General features: G+C 33.3%; 1 protein-coding gene across 3 annotated transcripts in view; it reads left to right on the top strand.

The window, feature by feature from the left end:
- The window catches only part of LOC143244814 (uncharacterized), a 55,888-nt gene that overhangs the window by 19,023 nt on the left and 17,102 nt on the right, over positions 1 to 19,763 (top strand). For all 3 annotated transcript variants that reach the window (XM_076490168.1, XM_076490170.1, XM_076490169.1), the window contains 4 exons: positions 14,723 to 14,800; positions 15,258 to 15,530; positions 15,747 to 16,013; positions 17,570 to 17,833. In XM_076490168.1, coding sequence (XP_076346283.1) covers positions 14,723 to 14,800; positions 15,258 to 15,530; positions 15,747 to 16,013; positions 17,570 to 17,833 — 882 coding nt within the window. The remainder of the gene's footprint in view (positions 1 to 14,722; positions 14,801 to 15,257; positions 15,531 to 15,746; positions 16,014 to 17,569; positions 17,834 to 19,763) is intronic.

The following is a 19,763-nucleotide window of genomic DNA, read 5'->3' as shown; positions in this document are numbered from 1 at the left end:
TTTTGTCCATATTGTATATCATATACCATATTATGCAATTTTATTAGGATTTGTGTAACTCTCAAGTATTATTACCTAATTAAAATATTACAATTTAAAGGGTAATTTTTCTGACTTAGGCTTTTTCCGAAAATCCAAAGTGGGTTAGGCCCAAACTCTTAGCCTTAGTTTTGTTTCTATCTTACTAAAAATAAAATTACAAGGATCGAACAGAATAGAATCATTCTGTTTTTCTTCTTAGTAAATGCACCATCTAGTGGTACAGCAGTGATATTGAAGTTTTATAACATTAAATTTTAGTGTTGTTGTTGTTTCTTCACTTTATAACCGGTCTCTGAAATTTTATGCAGTGCTGCTTGTAAATCAGTCGCAAATATAAAGTTGCTGATAATGTTTATTTATGATTAGTTGCTTTTAGCAATCCAGATGAGGGCTGGCTTTATACCTTTCATCTTCCTTCTTGCGCTGCTTGTAGGAATCTTGAATTTTTCACGAGCCTTATATGCAGAAAGTTGTTGCCATGCAAGACGATGAATGTTTATCTAAAGATTAACTCATCTTCTTATGTACGATTGAATCCTCTAGATAAAGACAACCAAGTTTCTACATTAGTTTACTTCATTAAAGAAAGTTGTATTCCAGTTTTTCAGCATATTAAATTATTAAGAGAAAGGTTTTAATAATCTATGCCAAAGATTAGATGTGCCATTTAAGAACTACTTGCTTTTACCAGTGCAGTGACATGTTTTCGTAGATTTAAACTATGACACCACATACGATATAATTAAGTACCTACATATCAGGTTAACAATGAATTTCCAGTTATTCGATGGGGAATGTTGTCATGCACAGACTTATGGTTGAAGGTTAATGTTACAATCCGGTTTAAGTAGTGATTTTCGGATAATGAGATTGATAAACAACGTTGAGCGAAAAGATACAACATTTCAAAGATTGAAGTCTTCAGTATTCTCCATGGAAGTTGGAAACTCACACGTTAGAACGTTTAGGTCTTCAAGTAGGAAGAAACCACACTACGTTCAACATGGGAAAAGACCTAATTCACAAAGTGTGTGTGTGTTTTTTTTCTCATAGCAAAGCCACAGTGGGCTATCTTTTCAGCCCACTGGAGGAATTGAACCCCTAATTTTAGCATTGTAAATCCGTAGACTTACCGCTGTACTAGCGGGGAGCTTCACAGAGTGAAAGCTTTGGTTATGAATGAAAATTTTTCGACCCCAAAAATCATTGCGATGAAGATGAACAACTATGACACTTTGAGAAAGATGACCAAAGAGACTGAAGATGCAATAAGACTCCCAGAGCACCTATAATGGACAACTGTCCTTTATTTTACTTAAACAAATTTTTGTACTTCAAACCTCACGTTTAATAAGGATTTGTCGAAAGTTTTTTAGGTAGGTAGGCTAAGTTTAATTTCACCAAACACATACGTTTGTTGAAATTTTGTTATGTATGGAAACAATTGTAATCACAGTTATTACGTTGAGAATTATTGGTTATAGAGAAGTAAGTATAAAACACGGAACGTTGTTGAAATAAAATTGATTAACCTTCAGGAAAGCAATTTCGTTTATCCAGAGAAACATGCACCTAGATTCTACAGCAACTTGGTTTATCTAAAAACTAAGGCATAACGTAACGGATATTTCACATCAGTTGAAATATTAAAACAATGTAATTTATACGGAGGATAAACTCATCAACTATCTAGCTAAAGGCACAACCCAAATATCATAGCTTGGAAATAAATAATGATAATACGTCAAGTTATGCAAGAAGAGTTTATCCAGTAATATTTCTACAATACTACACTTTTTTCCTAGTTAAGGTTAGGCTCTATGTTATATAAAAAATATAATTTATTCAAACAGAAACGTACCAGTATCCTAAGATTGTTCAGTTTGTTTCGATAAAATAAAATGATTTAGGTTCTACGACAAAAACAATCATCTGCAAAAGAAGAAAGAAATGTATTTCCTTTTTTTAAAGGGTAAATACCGCGGAAAGAGTAAAACTATGATTATTTTTAAGAGTTCAGATACATTAAATTCCTAGACTTTTCCAGATAAAAGCATTTCACTTTCTACGTTTATTTCTATTATTGAATTTGGAACAGTTTTATTATTTGCATAAGCACATAACCTAGATTATACAACAAATGTAGTTACCTTATAACCTCACAGAACTTTCTCCTCAGTAACTCAACGGTAAGTCTGGGGGCTTACTATATAGTGGCACAGCACAGATAGCCCATATTGTAGTTCTGTGCTTAACAACAGACAAGGAAAAACTCGCAGAACAAATTACAATAGACCTATTCATTTAGAGAAAGGCACATTCCAGGCCCTAAAAATACTATTTATTCAAAAAAAGGTACTAGCTATTTCTTAGGAAATATTTCTACTGATCTTTAATTATTCTGTGACCTTTAATATTACCTCAGAGGATCAACCTAATGTATGGCTTCCCGAAGGACCACGAACTCAAAATCCCACTTAAGGCTATTTTACTAACTAGCTTTTAGTTCTTTTAGAGGAAAAGTTCTTTTTTACAGCTTGTACATTTTCATCTTATTAACAAATATGATTTAATTAGCAAGGTGAACCTTTACATTTATAAAGCAGTATCATTTTTGGTTTTTTATCTGTGTCCACCCATGTTTGTCTAAACAGATATTTCTTACGATTATGTCTGTTTTAAAGTAAAATCAAAGTTTACCTGATGTATGTAACTAGACCCCCGCTAGTATAGCGATAAATCTCCGGATTTACAACGCTATAACCAGCGGTTCGATTCCCTCGGTGGACTCAGCAGATAGTCTTATGTGGTTTTGCTAAAAGCACACGTAAATAACTTGTATACATAAATTCTGTGAACATGTCTCATATAATTTTTTTTTATTGTTTGGATACTATAATTACCACAAACAACAATAAGTAGCTATAGCCTTTGTGATACTATTCGTGCATTTATTAAAAGTGAAGTCTGTCCATGTCTAGCGTCGTCATGGCGATCCCTCGAGGTCGAGAATGATGGTTCTCCAAGTTAATACATGGGTCCTGAGATGGCTGATGAAGACAATCCTTATTGCACAGGTCTTCTGGTAGTAAAAGCAGATCAGTTCAGAGGGAAGGAGAGGTTTCAGTAGTAGCTGGCGTTGTTTGCTCTTCTCTCGCTTCTCTTCAAAATCTTGTCTTCTTTATGACTCAAAAAATTCTGATCCATGATAGACAAGGGATCTCTAGGTGGTTCGGTCGTGAGTGAGAGTTTTCCAGTTGTTATCATCAATGTTGCAGCTCTTGAGTGTTGTCTTCAGACTATACTTGAACCGCTTCTTCCGTCTTCCTCTTATTTGTTTTTCACTTTTAAGTTGAACATATAGGAGTTATTTTGGGAGTCGGCTGTTATCCATTCGGAGTATGTGGCTTGTCCATCGGAGGCGGTTCTTAATGATGGTGGCTTCAATGCTGTTGACTTTGGCTTCTTCGAGGACGCTGAGTTTGGTTCTGTATTCCTCCCATTTGATCTTCAAGATACTCTGGATGTACTCTGGTGTAAGTGATCCAGATGGTTCAGGTGTCGACGATATGTGACACATGTTTCAGATCCGTACAGGAGGGTGGATATGACAACTGCTTTGTATACGAGCATCTTTGTGACCATCCTAATGTCTCGATCCTGGAAAACTCGTGTTTGGAGACATCCAAAGGCAGCTCCTACACATTTCAGACGATACTGGATTTCGCAGTCGATGTCTGCAGAGGATGAGAGATGGCTTCCCATATAGCAAAAACTGCTGAGATTTTCTAGAAGCTGGTCTTGTAGTTTGAAAGAAGGCGATACAGGGTTAACGTCGCAGGTGCTGGTTGATGGAGAATCTGGTTAAGGATGCCCTGAAGCTCCTGTTCGCTGAGAGATGACGCCTCACTCATAGCCGATCGCTGCAAGACTTGAGTTGTGGCACAGGAGATTTTGTTAAGCTTGGAACACGACTGTGCGTGAGGGGATTTAATGTGTGAATAATGTTGCACACCAGCAGACACACGGTTCTTGACAGTCAACAAGTTGAGTCCAATGGCAAGGAAACCAAGACGATTGGAACTTCTGCAGCCTTCGTCCGCGCTTCCTGCTGTTGAGAATTCCATGACTAACAACATTGTGGTGAATAGTCGTTTTAACGACGACATTTATGGTGTTTAGAACAAAGGTTTAAATAAGCCAATTTACTTCTATCGTCTTCCACACCATTTCTGTGACAACATCTGTACATGCGTTACTTGGAGAATTCTTGCATTATTTCGGTTTATTTTCGAAAATAATATATCGTAAGGCTATAAATAACTGCTACCAAAACCTTCTAAACAGTCATTGTTTCTACGTCATTGTCTCGTCATTTCTGGGCCAAGAAACAGGTTATGAGTTTGAGTCAGTTAACAAAACATTCCTGCCTTTATAGTAATTCTACGATTTAACTATTGGAATAAGAAATCTAAAGATTTTAAAATCAAATGTCACCTGTGAAAGTTCAGTAAAGATATTTTTGCTAAATACAATAAAACTAGAGAAAATGTAAGAGTTCAAGAACAGAAAGTAACTTTCCAAATACCGTTTATAAGCTCTAGATTTACTAATATTTTTAATAATGTTATGAGAGAATCAGATGTGCCCATACAGCTAATAGAAAAAGCAGGACGGACCTTTAATCGCATTTAGTTTATTCGGATTTATCTACCCTCTTCCGATGACCACAAGAAAATAAATTGTATCCTGTATAAAATTCGATTTTCAAAAGTAGTGAGCAAATAAAGATTTCATTTGGAGATTTTCTCGCAATATTTGTGAAGAAAGATATATTAGTGAAACAGAGAAGCTTGTTAGAGAATATTATGTGGAACACTAAGCTATTATGATGGATGATTGTGATAACATTGTAGTAATATCGTCTTTTATTAATGAATACGATATACATAAGTCTGACATCCGTCTCATTATTGATAATACTGAGTAAGTGTCACTGTTGTCTTGACAGAAAACCAAGGATACTTTTCTTCATAGATATGGAGTACCGTCAACTAACATAGATAAAGAATGGCCATGTTAAACTGTTTACTTTCGTTTGCTGATAAATTTAGACGGCTACTACGGGGAACTTGTGATTTTGTGAGTTTTGGATTATTAATGATGTGACTATATATTACTAAATTTATGTACATGGACACTACCTTGAATACTTATATCATTAGTTGAGTACGTTATATCAGAGATTTTTAATACATAAATCAGAAAGTCACATGATAACCACGATCAGTATTAAATTGTTTTACAAAATTATTTAGCAAACCTATATTTTGTTCTGCTAATTTATTTTATCTTATTGCAGATAATGTTTATGTCGTTGTTGAAAAAAGTAAAGCACGTTTACACACTTATATGTTGTTTATACCGTATAATCTGTAAAACAGAGCTTCTGAAATTTACTATGCTTGTGCATTTAGTTGATACACTAGTACTTATAAGTTCCTTTATGAGTTTTTACAACATTAACTACCTATACATTTAAGCAAAAATATAAAGTTAAACAAGCACTAAACTCGCTTTGTTATTACGATTTTATACAGTTATTATGTTTTTATATAGTTTCACCGTATACATAATTTCTTAGACGAAATAATGCTGTAATAGCATCTACATTTATCAGATATCAACTGTTTACAATGGTGAAGTTTTTCATATTTTGCAACTCCTACGATTGCTACTTACTTTACAGGACAAAATAAGCTTCATATTGTTTCTCTCTAAAGTCTCGAAAATATCACCTGTTTGCCACCAGCCTCCATAATATGCCAAATTATACCCACGCATAATGACTATCAGGAGACAATAACAGTGTCTTTAAGGTTTACCAGCCTGAAAGTGCGAGGGAGTCACTATCAGTCTCCTATTCACGGGAAATTTTTCCCACAATAGCCTTAAACTGTTAGTTATAGTTAAATATCAAGATTTTACTAAGTCCCTTCGAAGTCAAAACTTCCTTTTGATGTTTAAAACCACTAACAATTGTGGTGATTTATCATCGTTTGTAGAGCTCTTAAGCAGATGGTTTTTGAATAGGGCACGTTATGATGTTTTCTCTAAACAGGTGGGCTTACAGATGGGGTGAATAACGAAATAAAAACTCTATAAAGTTAATTGTTTTTGATATTATATAGTAGGAAGGTATACGAATAAACAAAATAACAGAAACGCCGTGGGATTAAGTAACGTTTATTATTTGTATACAAATGTTAGACAAGAATCACCACTCGACGATATTTCATAGCAGAGGTTCAGCCATAGTAGAAAATCAAAACGTTTCTAACACACTATTAAACAGATAAATATAGTTAATATAGGTTGATATAATTCCATACGAATAAAACTTTGCAGACAAATTAAATACTTATTTTAAATATTCATACAAAGAGATACAACTTTATGTACATAAAAGATGCTGTGACCATAAATATTCAGAAGATTAATAGCTAAACATAGCTTTGCTAATAATAACTTAATTTCATAATAATTGCTATTTGTATCTTGTAATAATAATAAATATGCTGACTAGATCAATACGTCAGGTTTAAGGTATGGATAAGTAGTATTCTTTACATTAAGTATCTGTGACGTGTTGGTAATATATTTCAACAATAAACGAAAGAATGCCATCCATTTGTTTCAAAATATTATATTAAAACAAGTCAAAGGGATATATAAATATTCATTACACAGTTAATCGCCATAGTTGTATCCATAGCTTTGAACAATCTTCTCTTTCCGTCATAGTTTACACAGACTGATTCAGTTAATTCAGAATACAACTGACGAAACGAAATATTCTCCTCTGCTCTGTTGTTGCAACATAATCGGCGATAATTTCATTTACATAAGTCTATTAGTTACCATAGTTATACCCAAAGCTCTAAATAATTCTCTTTTTTCGTCAAAGGTCCACAAAACACGCGCGCTCGTGTGTACGTGTTTTTTTATAGCAAAGCCACATCGGGATATATGCTGAGTCCACCGAGGGAAATCGAACCCGTGAATTTAGCGTTGTAAATTCGTAGACTTACCGCTGTACCAGCAGGGGACTTTTAAAAAAAAACGCTATTATACATTCTTCGCAAACACATAGTGTAGAACTATTTAATTATATTTCCAACTAATTTTTCTTTGTCTTAACTTCAATTACATTTTGTGGTTTTATAAATAACCCATCTGAGACCTAGAACTACAACATATTACAATGTAACAATACTCGCTCAAAACAATAAGCCCGGCATGGCCAGGTGGTTAAGGCACTCGACTCGTAATCAGGTTCAAATCCCTGTCACACGAAACATGCTCTCCCTTTCAGCCATGGGGGCGTTATAATGAGATGGTCAGTCCTACTATTCGTTGGTAAAATAGTAGCCCAAGAGTTGGCAGTGGGTAGTGATGACTAGTTGTCTTCCCTCTAGTCTTACACTGCAGAATTATGGACGGCTAGCGCAGATAGCCCTCCTGTAGCTTTGCGCGAGATTCAAAACAAAACAAACCAATCAAAACAACGTGAGAACTTAAAACATTCTAGTAACATGATGCAATAATACAAGTGCCAAATCACAACAATGTAAGTACACAACATGCATGTGTATCTGCGATAAATTGTGCTTCTAAACTTAACTGAATTTAACACTCGCACTAGACTTAAACTAAAAGTGTTGTAAATCTAACTCAATAGCATTAGTTAAAATATTGTGTGGAGGGCGCAACAAAATTAATGATAATACTGAATTTTTGTCTGCCCCAAAATTCGCGCATACCTTATTGTCTAAATGCGCATGTGCTGACATTTCATTTCGACGGATGTAAACAAAGAGCGGATGTAAATATACTTTAGTAGACATTTCGTACAACATATTAAAAGCTTTTTAAAAGTTAAAAAGGTTGTAACGTTAGGTCGTAGAATAATTTTATATGTATATGTATTGATTGTATAAAGTACGGTAAAACTTAGTCCTAACTGAACTAGAGCAAAAAACGAATAAAAGTTACAAAGTTAATTCTTCAAATATAGGCTGTAGTTAGTATTGGTAGGTCTAAGAAAAGTGGGCTTATAGATTTCTTTTGTATTATTATAGAAATTCTATACTTAAAGAATTGCTATGAAAATAAAGATACTATTTTTGCCGCAAATGTTTTGTAGGTTTATGCAAGTTTATGATAGTCTTCAAAATATGCTATTGTAGGTGTTCTTTTATACCTAACAAAGGGATATCTTTTCGTAGATAAGCAAAGTAACCTAAGAAATTGAAAACCCGTTTTATTAGTAAGACATTCTTAGTATTAATCAAGCAATTTGATTTTGTTTCTATGAATTTTACACAAAGTTAATCAAGGGATATTTACTCATATCTCTCATTAATTTGAACTGATATTTTGTTTCTTTGTCTCGTTGAATTTTGTGCAAAACTGCCTGAGGATCATTTGCAATACTTGTCATTAATTTTGAAGTAATAGACAGGAGGGAAAGAAGCCATTCAATAACACTTCCAACCAATTGGTGAGCCTATCTAACCAAATTATGACCTTTTGACAATCTCTTTTACAATGTACCCACGATCCCAAAGTGCGAAGCCGGATAGTTTGTCCTGCGGTACTGCAGTTCGAACCATGGAATCTCCCTAGCAAGTTAACTCTGAGCTACATTCGGTCATTCGAACTAATAAACAAGAAGGTAGGAAACTAGCCAACAGTATTCACTATTTGTTGGGCTACTCTCGTCTGACTGAATAGGGGATTTACCACTAGCGTTAGAGCACAAACATGACAGGAAAACATGGAACTAATGTTTGTAGAAACAAGTTGCAAACCAAAATTCCTCAGATGCACAGTCTGAGCACGCTTGCAAAAAGTACTGCAGCAACGGTTTCCATCTTTGAGTGAAATATTATTGATTATTCGGTAAAATTAATATAAAGTCCAGTTAACAACAACGAATGTAATTTATTTTTTCAACCGTAATGTACAAGTTCAATAAGTTACGGTTGTTGATAAGGCTAACTTACATATAAAAGTAAACAGACACAAAATTTAATATCTTATCTGAGACGTAACTCAAAACTGCTTGACTAATGCACTCACTACTTGATCGGTAACACACATACAAATTAATTAAATAAATGACTAACTAATCAGATTTCATTAAACGAGGTGGCCAGAAAACAGGAAACTTATTGTGTAGCTTTGCGCTTAGCAATAAATTAGTAAAAAAAAAAAAAAAATCTGGTTTGATTTGAATTTCGCGCAAAGCTACATAAGGGATATCAACGCTAATCGTCTCGAAGTTATCAATGATATACTAGAAGAAAAGTAGATAGTCAACATCACACATGGACTACTTTTTTACCAACGTCACATCATAGCGTCATCACGTCTGAAAGGGCGAGCATAATCGATGATTGGGATTCGAGCTTGCACACTTTAATTGCGAGTCAATCGTCCTAACCACCAAGCTATAACAGGCCACACAAAATAGCAACTTTCAATCCAACAATATTCTGAGGTTTAGGTACTGTTAGCTATTTTTACTTACTTTTAAAATAATTCTAGGTGTCGTATGCTCATAGCATCATGTCATTTATATATCTCCACAACTTCTAGACGCTACATATAATCATTACATCATGTTAAAACTTTCTCTGAAGTTAAAACGAAAAAACAACAACAAAACACGTCTAAAATAAGATGTTAGAAACGCAGCATGCAACACTGTGCTGTATCTCGTTCATTAATTTAAAACTTAAAAAAGCTAGGATGAAATACCTTGTTGCTCATCGCTTCGTTTTAAATAAACATATTGGGAAAATATCAAAGCAATTTATTTTATCTGAAATATTAAAATATAAATTTGCAAAAACAAAATGCTGATACATCATTCAAAAATTAAATTAGGAATATACCAAAAGAATTTCTGTACTTTTCTATCTGAAAATAAAATACATTGACGCCTAAACAGAAAATATTTCTCTTTTAAAGAAGAAACAAAGACTTATTTCCAGTGGTTGGTTCGTAAATTAAATTCTTATTATATTTGTAATATATTATGTGACCACATATGACATATGGTACTTCAGTGTTTGACATTTCATACATATAAAGTTAATGTTGTACTTTTTAATATCTGAGAATATAACTACAAAATAAAACAATGATTCAAGTCTTTGATAAAAAAAAATCATTTCAGTAAACTATTTTCTTATTCACAATCGTTTTTGTATAAATTATTTTAAGGCCATACATGAACTTAGCAAATATCAACAGATTACGTTTTCATTATGTTATAACAATTATTCTGTTGTTATGCTGCCTTTCAAAGACTGTGTCTTGACTTGATTTTTAACACTGCCGATGCAAGTAGTTGAAACGTGTTTGCTATTTAGCGATTACTTTGGAGCGTAATACCGAAAAACTGTCCTTGTTTCGGGGGCCGAAGGCTACATGAAGGAATCACCTGTTTTGACCATTCGCACGACTATACAGTGGCGTGTTTTCTATCGTTCAGTCAGTAGATACTGAAATAATGTCACATAAAAGACGCTTCACCTTTCACTTTATACTGTTGTGATTTCAGTAAAGTGTGCGCGTGCTATCAATCACGAGAATAATTATGCATTCTGTAGGCTACAACACAGAATGACATATGAACTTCAAAAGCAAGCAGTAAAATCTTTGTTTCACTTAATTTTTACTTTATTTATTTTTGAATCAGAACACTTCTGGTGACCCTGTGGAAGTACATCTAGTTTTCTTAATGCAACGCTATATTGTGGGCTAAGTGCAATCTGTGCACCGTGAGGTATATAGCTTCGGATTTTCAATGTTGTAAATCCATAAACTTACTCTGATCTACCAAAAGACTGTCATCGATAAACTAATTATATTTGGTCATTATGCCACATTAGCCAATGGTAGCCTATGAGTTAGTTGTTCGAGCTTGGAATCCGAAAATTCAGGGCTTGTGACTCATTTCCACAAAAACGTGTTCTGAGTTTTCGGGCCATGTGAGAAAGATAAAAGTGACGGTGAAGCCCATCATTCGATCATTCAAAAGTAGCCTAAGAGCTAGAGGTATATGTTAATGACTAAATGCATTTCATGTAGTATAACAGTTCGAAAATAGGAATGGCCGTGTGCAGATAGTCTATGTGTATCCTTATCAAAAGCCAAATGCGGACAAACATTTTGCAATAAATTGGTCTACACTTCTAATTTATGTGGGACGTGATCTTGTTAGGCATACTTTTTAGAGAAACTACCTGGTTTATAGAGAGAAAGTCGATTTCCTCTAACTAAAAACATTTTATACATTTTGTCGTCTAAACCGTCTAAACGTTCCTTAGACATTATTTTCCACCAGTTTTTGTTTAATTATAGCCTGAATTCCTTTCAATTCTTCAACGATTCTATGTATATAATATACGTGTGTACATAAACTAAAAATCGGTGCTGTTTTATTTCTCTCTAACTCCAGTCCTGCCGTTGCTGAAAAAAGTGAAAAATACTCTCCTAATTAGATTGGATTGAAAATCCTTGTTGTAACGTGTAAACCGTAATTTGACGCCTAGGTTAACGCTTCAGGCAAGTATTAATTGAAGATATGGTCTCCAGTGTATCTATGGTATTGTTTTGTCCCTTGTCCCTGGGGTACCAAAACAGCGGAAATGCTACAATTATGATTATTTTGGCTTTCAACCTTCTGTCTCCATTTTTAGATTTTTCGTAGTGCGTTCAACTTATCAGAATGTAAGGCCTTAGGCGATTTATTTTTTCATTATTCTTTAACATGACACTTTGATACTTTCTTTTGAAGTGTAGAAGGTATACAACAACGTGCAATATCCGCATGCATGTGAACTCATGCGTAGATACTTTTATGAGAAAGGTTCATAAAATGTTTTAACTATAATACCAATTTAAACGCTTAATCCTAAAACAACAATGAAAAGTACAGATAATGTAAATTTTTATTAGTGAAGTTTAGTAGTATCAGTATCATCTGTCTTAATGTTCTGAACACGATGTATCACTTTGGCCTAAGTCAAAGAGTGACGCATTCAGTATTTTATTGTTAAAAGTAAAATGAAAATAAATAAAATTAAAGATACTTATAATTTTAACTAGATGCAATTACATTTTATTTACTCAACAATTCGGTTTTATGCCTTCATAAGAAGCATAAAATTTCTGCAATAAACGTTATCGCTCAAATTAAGATCGTTGTAATTATGTGTACAATACTGCAGTCAGCATTACGTAAATTACACAATGCATAAACATATTTATGATGTATTCTAGGCATTATCAAATATCATGATTTAAAAGCTGTTTTTATATTTTAATTTTCGGGCAAAGCTAGTCGACAGATAGTTGCGCTAGCTGTCCTTAATTCTAAATTGAAAAATTACGGTTCAGGCCAACGGATGGTGTGATTAACTGAGAGGACGAGCATGCGAACATGTTTGGTGACTGTATTTGAGCTCGTGGGCAACAGATTGCGTGCAGGTTAAGCTCCTCAGTTTCCAGTCCATGTAAGGTCGTGATTTAAAGACATTTTTATGGTTATATTACACAATCTGGGGTACTCATCCTTTGAGCGGATTACGAACATGCAAAATGTGAAGGTGGATGCTGTGACAAATAACACAAATATCCTAACTTTCACACAAGTTAGTCGTAAAATAAAATATTATTACATCACCAGAACTTGTGTATGAGCTTTAATAACTCAATATGTATATATATATTTATACTTAAAGTGTGGTATACTTTGTGCGATGCTCAGGATGACTTTGTAGAAAAAGGTAGCGGAAAAAGTCGAGGGGGATAGAGGTGCATTCTGTTATCCGTTTTCAACACCCAGTTCTTAATGTCCTTTTGCAGTGTTTCTCATGATTAATTAATTGATTGTTGTTAGCTTCAGAAGTTTTTACAAGCCGAAGTTGAAAGGTCATAGATCAAAGTAGGAAGTTAGTATAACTCAAAAGAGCTTTTCATATGATGGCTGTTGGAGTATAAACTTTAGCTGACTTTAAGTGTTATTGCAATAGCTGCGGCTATATTTTTCCATGACATTCTTCTATAGAGAATGCTATTGCACTCTGAGATAGATAAGAAGTTTGTGTTTCTCTCTCAACACTTTGTGTATATTGTGTTAAAAAAATTAATAAATGTTTTTTCGGTGTAAGGAAGTATCGCCTTCTATGAATGTTATTAATGTTAACTTAACTCAAATATAAGAATTGCCTAATAACAAATAATGAGAAAGTAGAGGATATTGCAAATTAGTAACATGCCCTTTGTTACAATCTATCATCTCACAAAGTTCTATTCAGATTGGCCTAGCGATTTGGGAATAGTTAAATAATGGACAAACAGACATACACACATTTTGTTTTTGTGTGTGTTTATAAACATATACATGCTGTTGGTTAGGGTAATTCAGTACTTGAATAGGGGATAGTTTTCTCTGCGACTACTTCTGCCGTTTAAGATTCGATTAATTATTTTTATCTCTATTTGAAAAAAATAAAGTTCAAAATAAAAAAAAGGTTTTCACGTGTATTTCGTTCCTTTTTTAGTTGCATTCAATAGGCATAGTTCTATGGTTCTGTGACGAGTTTACCCATGCCAAAACTGGATGCCAACAAAATTCTTGGCTTAAGTCATGCATAACTAAATTTTAACAAATATATGTTCAATTACAAAATTATGAAACCTAAAGTGTGTAATAGGATTTACAACAACACAAAACTTCTTCATATTTTTTATATATTTCCTGAACGTATAGAGAGATATAGTTTATTGTAATTTGCCCAAGACATAACTCTGTTCAAATCAGAACCTTTTAAGCAAAGGGTCTTGCTGATTGAGATCTGAGAGAATTTAAGACTTGTTGTAATTTGATGCTGAAGCTTGTGGTACATTTTCGTAAGACATGTTGTGTAGTTGTAGTTGGGTTGTATAATAAAGGCAAGCCTATAATAATTTTTTTTATTTAGAATTAGTCTATAATTTGGTTTATATAACATTTTATAAGTTGAAGTAAAAAGAACCCTTCCAATAATAACATGATATTGGTATTTTATTTGTAAGTTTTTTATCCCGAAAGGGATGCGAAAACGATGTAAATTCAATGATAGGTAATGATTTGAATAATATACAGTATTTTCTACACGGTGAAATCTATAATATTGATTATGAAAGAAAACCGTTACGTTACCTTGAATGTTTATGTCAAGTTAAAGTAATTTTAATGATAAAATTGAATCATATTAAGAGTTACTTTAAAAAATTAAACTATCTGTTTCTGTAGCTTGTTTGTTGAATATTTCACAAAACTGCTCTAGAGGTATTTCCTCAAAGTTATTTGTAATTTTCAAGTGACAAACTTGAGGGAAAACAGTTAGTCAATAATTCTCATTGCCAAATCTTGGGCTATCCTTTACCAACGAATCGTAAGAAGATTGATTGATATATTATAACGCCCTCACTGCTGAAAGGGCGAGCGTGTTTGGTGAAGGGATTCTGTTTTAAACTTAACAGGTGTAAATCGATATTTTCCTATCATTTAAGGTTGTTCTTTTTTCAAAAAAATCATAGTGTACCTTTCTGTTTTTAGAATCAGATATTCGTGACAAGATTATGATGATGTTTTTCCTGGTGTTGTTAGTTGGAACACTTAATCCTGTAATAGAAAGTAAGTTGCTTATCTTTTCCTTTGACCTCCGTGAATAAATGGTTGTAATGACGTTCACCACTAAAACACGAATGCTATATTTGCTGCGGGATCTAATCAGTAGCTCATATAGTTAATGAGAGCTTTTACTGTTTTTATCGTTAAGAGAAACAATGGTGAGATTTCAAGTCAAAGTATATGAAGGTGAATTACGAACATAATATTAAGAAAATAAACTGCAGACGTAATATATATCAGATAAATCAATTATTAATATACGCGGACACAAGTAGCAGTTTTAATACAAATTAAATTGTAGTTAATTTTCAAACTTACTACTTTTACGAAGTAAACCAGTTTAGCATTGTGAGGAGGAATTTTTTTAAATAATAATTAAACAAATTTATGTTAAAATTACTTATACTCTCCATGCTAAATTTCTAGCTGTTAAGTAACTGTTTAATTGAATATATTATAGGTAGATGCACCAAGGAGAGAATGACCTACGAAAGAACTCAAGGATATAAGGTACCTGACCACATGCTTCAAGGATCAGATTCCTTCGTCGTTCTGAAACTGACTGCCGACGATGAATGTTACTCCTTGTGCACAGATAATGAAGAATGCCTTGCGTACCTATTAGATTACCAAAACAAAAGTTGTATACTCACAAAGGCTGAGCACGCTTTAATAAGGAAACAACTGGTTCCAAACTATGCCTGGAGTTATCATCGTAAACTCTGTATCGCAGGTAAGCTTTCATTTCATATATATCCATTACGGCAATATATGAGTATTTGAGCGTAATCTGATTTTCACTGGTACTTATTTACAATTTTACTTTTTTTAAGTCTACTTTTTAAGATTCTTGTACGTTAAGAACAAATATATCTAGTTGAACAAACCTAACTTACACATAAAAATGGTGATTTGATCTTGATCATTGTCACAGTATTCTGTTCATCAGAATTACAGTGTCGCCGCCAGTGGTCATTTGATAGAATACCCGGAGCTCAACTGAACGGTTACGGTGATAAGACCATCGCAGCCATAGGTTCTGAGGATCGTTGTTTGGAGGCCTGTGCAATGGAGAAAAGTTTCAAATGTCGTTCTGCGCGCTATGACCATGATACAGAAAACTGTGTTCTTTTTAAACATGATCGAAGAGTTGCTGCAGAGACTTTCAAGAAATCACTCAGAGATGTGGATTATTTGGAGAATCAATGTATTCAAGGTAGGATATATTTACTGATGTGGTACTAACTCGATTTCAAAATAGTTGTATGTAAATAAAAATTTAATTTATTATTATCAGGAATATTTCAAAACTGTATTAAAATGTGTATATTAAAATTAATATACAAATTTTGTTCACTAAGATCCTGAATTTATTTCGACAAGAAAAAAATGACTTTGGGGCATTAGTGATAACAAGTATGATGCATTCATGTTCAGCTTAAAGAGTTCAAAATGTTTGTTTTTGATTTTCATGTACTATTCACATAATTTCTACTCTGCTTATAGATTTATTCTCCATTCACACCTTCACATATGTTGAAGTATGAACTTAGATTTTCATGTACGTTTATGTATGGCCTGGCATGGCCAAGCGCGTGAGGCGTGCGACTCGTAATCCGCAGTGTCGCGCCCGTCGCGCTAAACATGCCCCTTCGGGGCGTATAATGTGACGGTCAATCCTACTATTCGTTGGCAAAAGAGTAGCCCAAGAGTTGGCGGTGGGTGTTGATGACTAGCCGCCTTCCCTCTAGTCTTAGACTGCTAAATTAGTGACGGCTAGCACAGATAGCCCTTGAGTAGCTTTGTGCGAAATTCCAAAACAAACAAACAAACAAAACAAACGTTTATGTATTTAAGTGTGGTATGTTTGTTGGGATCAACCCGTAGTGAACGTTTTTCTTTTTTACTTAGAAAGTACTCGAAAAATACTACGACAAAGCTTTAGTGTCTCAATAAATAATTGGAAAGGTGGCATCAGGATAAAATTTCATTAATGTAAATTTATTATAGTCAGCTTAATATTCAAAGTACTGACAAGTTTTATATCGTTCATTGTTATTAGGTTCCACATATCAATTATTTTAATGTTTTTTTCTTGTTACATTACTTAATGTAAAAAACTCTTGGTAAAATTATTAATTTTAGTAAATGTATAGGAAAATCAGCAGTAATTAGAAACATTAATAGTAATATTGGTAATATTTTTATTTATTGTTTTCTATGACAATTATTTATTTATTTTATTTATTAAGGATCCTATAAACAAAATACATGGATTCACAAAAACTTCGCACTTAAATAATATAGAAAAAAATGGATTTTTAAAAGGTCAACATTTTCTACGTTTAAATACGAAGTGTGAAAAAAAACAGAATTACTTCAATAAAATGTAGCGCGGCTCTGAATTTCGAAGCTGGCAAACCGAATTTGAATTTTTGTTAACCATAAAATATTTTCCTCACTTTGAGCTGTGGGTGCGTCATAAGACAATGTTGATGGTGGGTAGCTAACTGGCTACTTTTCTCCTGGTCAGTAGTTCAAAATTAGGTATGGTGTTAGATTGCCATAGTAATTTTGCCATAAATGCAAAACAAATTACATCTAACAACACAATTTTAAACTTAAAAAATACTAATCGTAGTTTCAAATGCATCTCTAACGTCGCAGAATTGCAAAGACTTGAGCATTTCTGACTAAAATATAATTCCAAAAACAAAGATCAGTTATTTTAAAACTGTTTCGTAAATAGTGGGTTTTATCCCCTTGTCTTAGATCCCAGCCAGTGCCATTTTCATCTCCAGAAAAACCGAGTAATTGTCCATAGTCACATTCATGTTAATCGGTTTGCTACCACGAAAGAAGAGTGTCAGAAGTCCTGTCTTCAATTCGGCAGTTTTCGATGCCGCTCTTTTCTCTTTGATCCTGCTAAATCACTCTGCTTGCTGACACCAGAGGACTCTTACTCTCTAACAGAGGAAGCTATTCAGTTCACAGAAGAAAGTGTCGAATATTATGAGATTGGATCTTGCATTGAAGGTAAAGCTTTTGAGCTAGTATAAACATGTTATTATTTGATATATAAATCAACAGTGCTACAAATATAACACTTTTTTATTTTCCTCTTTTTTTTCGCATATTATTTGGAATTTGTTTTTAATATTTATCGTATCATAAAATTTAGGTTTTTATTTGGAAGAGCACTGGTTATTGTTCTTTTCTTAATTACGGTGTATTTTATGTTGTTAAAGACAATATTAGAAAGAAGCTTTATAAATAACATTTTCTGGATGGTGAATATGATGATAGTATAACCTTTCACCTACTACAATTACTAACTTTATGTGTAAATTATATCACAGTAGATCCAGTATTAAATACTCCAAGTTAAAAGCAACGTTCTTTTCCCTTTTTACACAAAATTGAAACATTAATAATAAATTTGCATTACATCAGATGTATAATAGATAAAAAGATAACTGATGCAATTATCAGCAAATGATAAAATATAAATTTTGTTGATTGTTTGTTTGTTTTGAATTTCGCGCAATGTTACACGAGGGCTATCTGCGCTAGCCGTCCCTAATTTAGCAGTGTAAGACTAGAGGGAAGGCAGCTAGTCATCACCACCCACCGCCAACTCTTTTACCAACGAATAGTGGGATTGACAGTCACATTATAACGCCCCCACGGCTGAAAGGGCATGCATGTTTGGTGCGACGAGGATTTGAACTCGCAACCCTCAGATTACGAGTCGAATGTCTTAACCCGCCTGGCCATTCTGGGCCATAAATTTCGTTGAAGGACCAAAATCTATAAAGAAGGTGGTGGCTTTTTAATTCTAATTTATAGTTCTAACTTAATCCTGAAAAACAAAGAAAGACGTAATTCTTGATGACGAGAAACCACTTGAAATAAAAATACATCTCAGAACAGCTGATATGGGTATTAACACTTTTACTGATAAGGAGAGAACAATGTTTTGACTTTCCTCAGATTTTTGTTAACCTGAAGATGACCTAGGAAGGTCGAAACGTTGTTCTCTTTTTATTAGTAAAAGTGTTAATACCCATACCAGCAGTTCTGAGATATATTTTTAAAGAAGGATTTACAAAATAAAGCAGTTGTTATGCAAGTTATGATTTTTTCTAGGCTGTTAATATTTGTCCTTTTTCAGCATTATATTATATGGAATAAATGCATTTTTTAGAATTTTGTGCCTCTATATGTAAAGAGGTGATTATTTTTATTTATATAATAGATACACTCATTTTTGTTAATGCAAGAAGAATATCATGAAGTAAGCTATCCAAGGTTTATTGAAAAGGAGAGCTTTAAAGAGAAAAACTGGTGGTATAAAACAATTTGATTAAACTTTTCTCTAACCCAACATTTTTACGAGATATTTTGGAAGACGAAAATTGAAACCATATTCACATAATCTAGTACAACTGGAATTTTAAAATCAAATAAACATTAAATTTACACTGTTTTCTTTCTTTTATCTTTCAGTGAATTTTATTGAAAGACATAATTGTAGGGAACATAATTTTGGCATTTATGCTTTTTGGTAGAATTTAAGCATTTGATAACTTTTGATGTTTGTTCAGCAACAATTTTAAACAAAGGTCTTAATAATTAGGTGAGAAATCAACAAATTTCAGTCTATAATTTGTCATTTTTTATTTATATCCAACACCAAGAAAACGAATGTATCTCTAATAAAAAATAAATATTTTCATCTGAACTGAGTAGATTTTAAACTAACTTTGATCAACCCAACCAAAGAAGTTTGAACGAGCATTGAAGCTTTCTTAGTTCTCTGGGCTGCTTCATGTTCATGAATTTAGCTGTCTTTTATATGAAACGTTGTCCTTTCTTGTCCCTAGTTTTATATTAAAGAAATAATTAACTCATAAATTATCTTCACCCTCATCATAACGTGAAAGTGATTAAGTCTTGTCGGGTA

The sequence above is a fragment of the Tachypleus tridentatus genome, chromosome 2, assembly GCF_004210375.1.
Source record: "Tachypleus tridentatus isolate NWPU-2018 chromosome 2, ASM421037v1, whole genome shotgun sequence".
NCBI lineage: Eukaryota > Metazoa > Arthropoda > Merostomata > Xiphosura > Limulidae > Tachypleus > Tachypleus tridentatus.
Note: the sequence above shows the minus strand (reverse complement) of the source record. Positions and strands in the feature narration are given on the sequence as shown.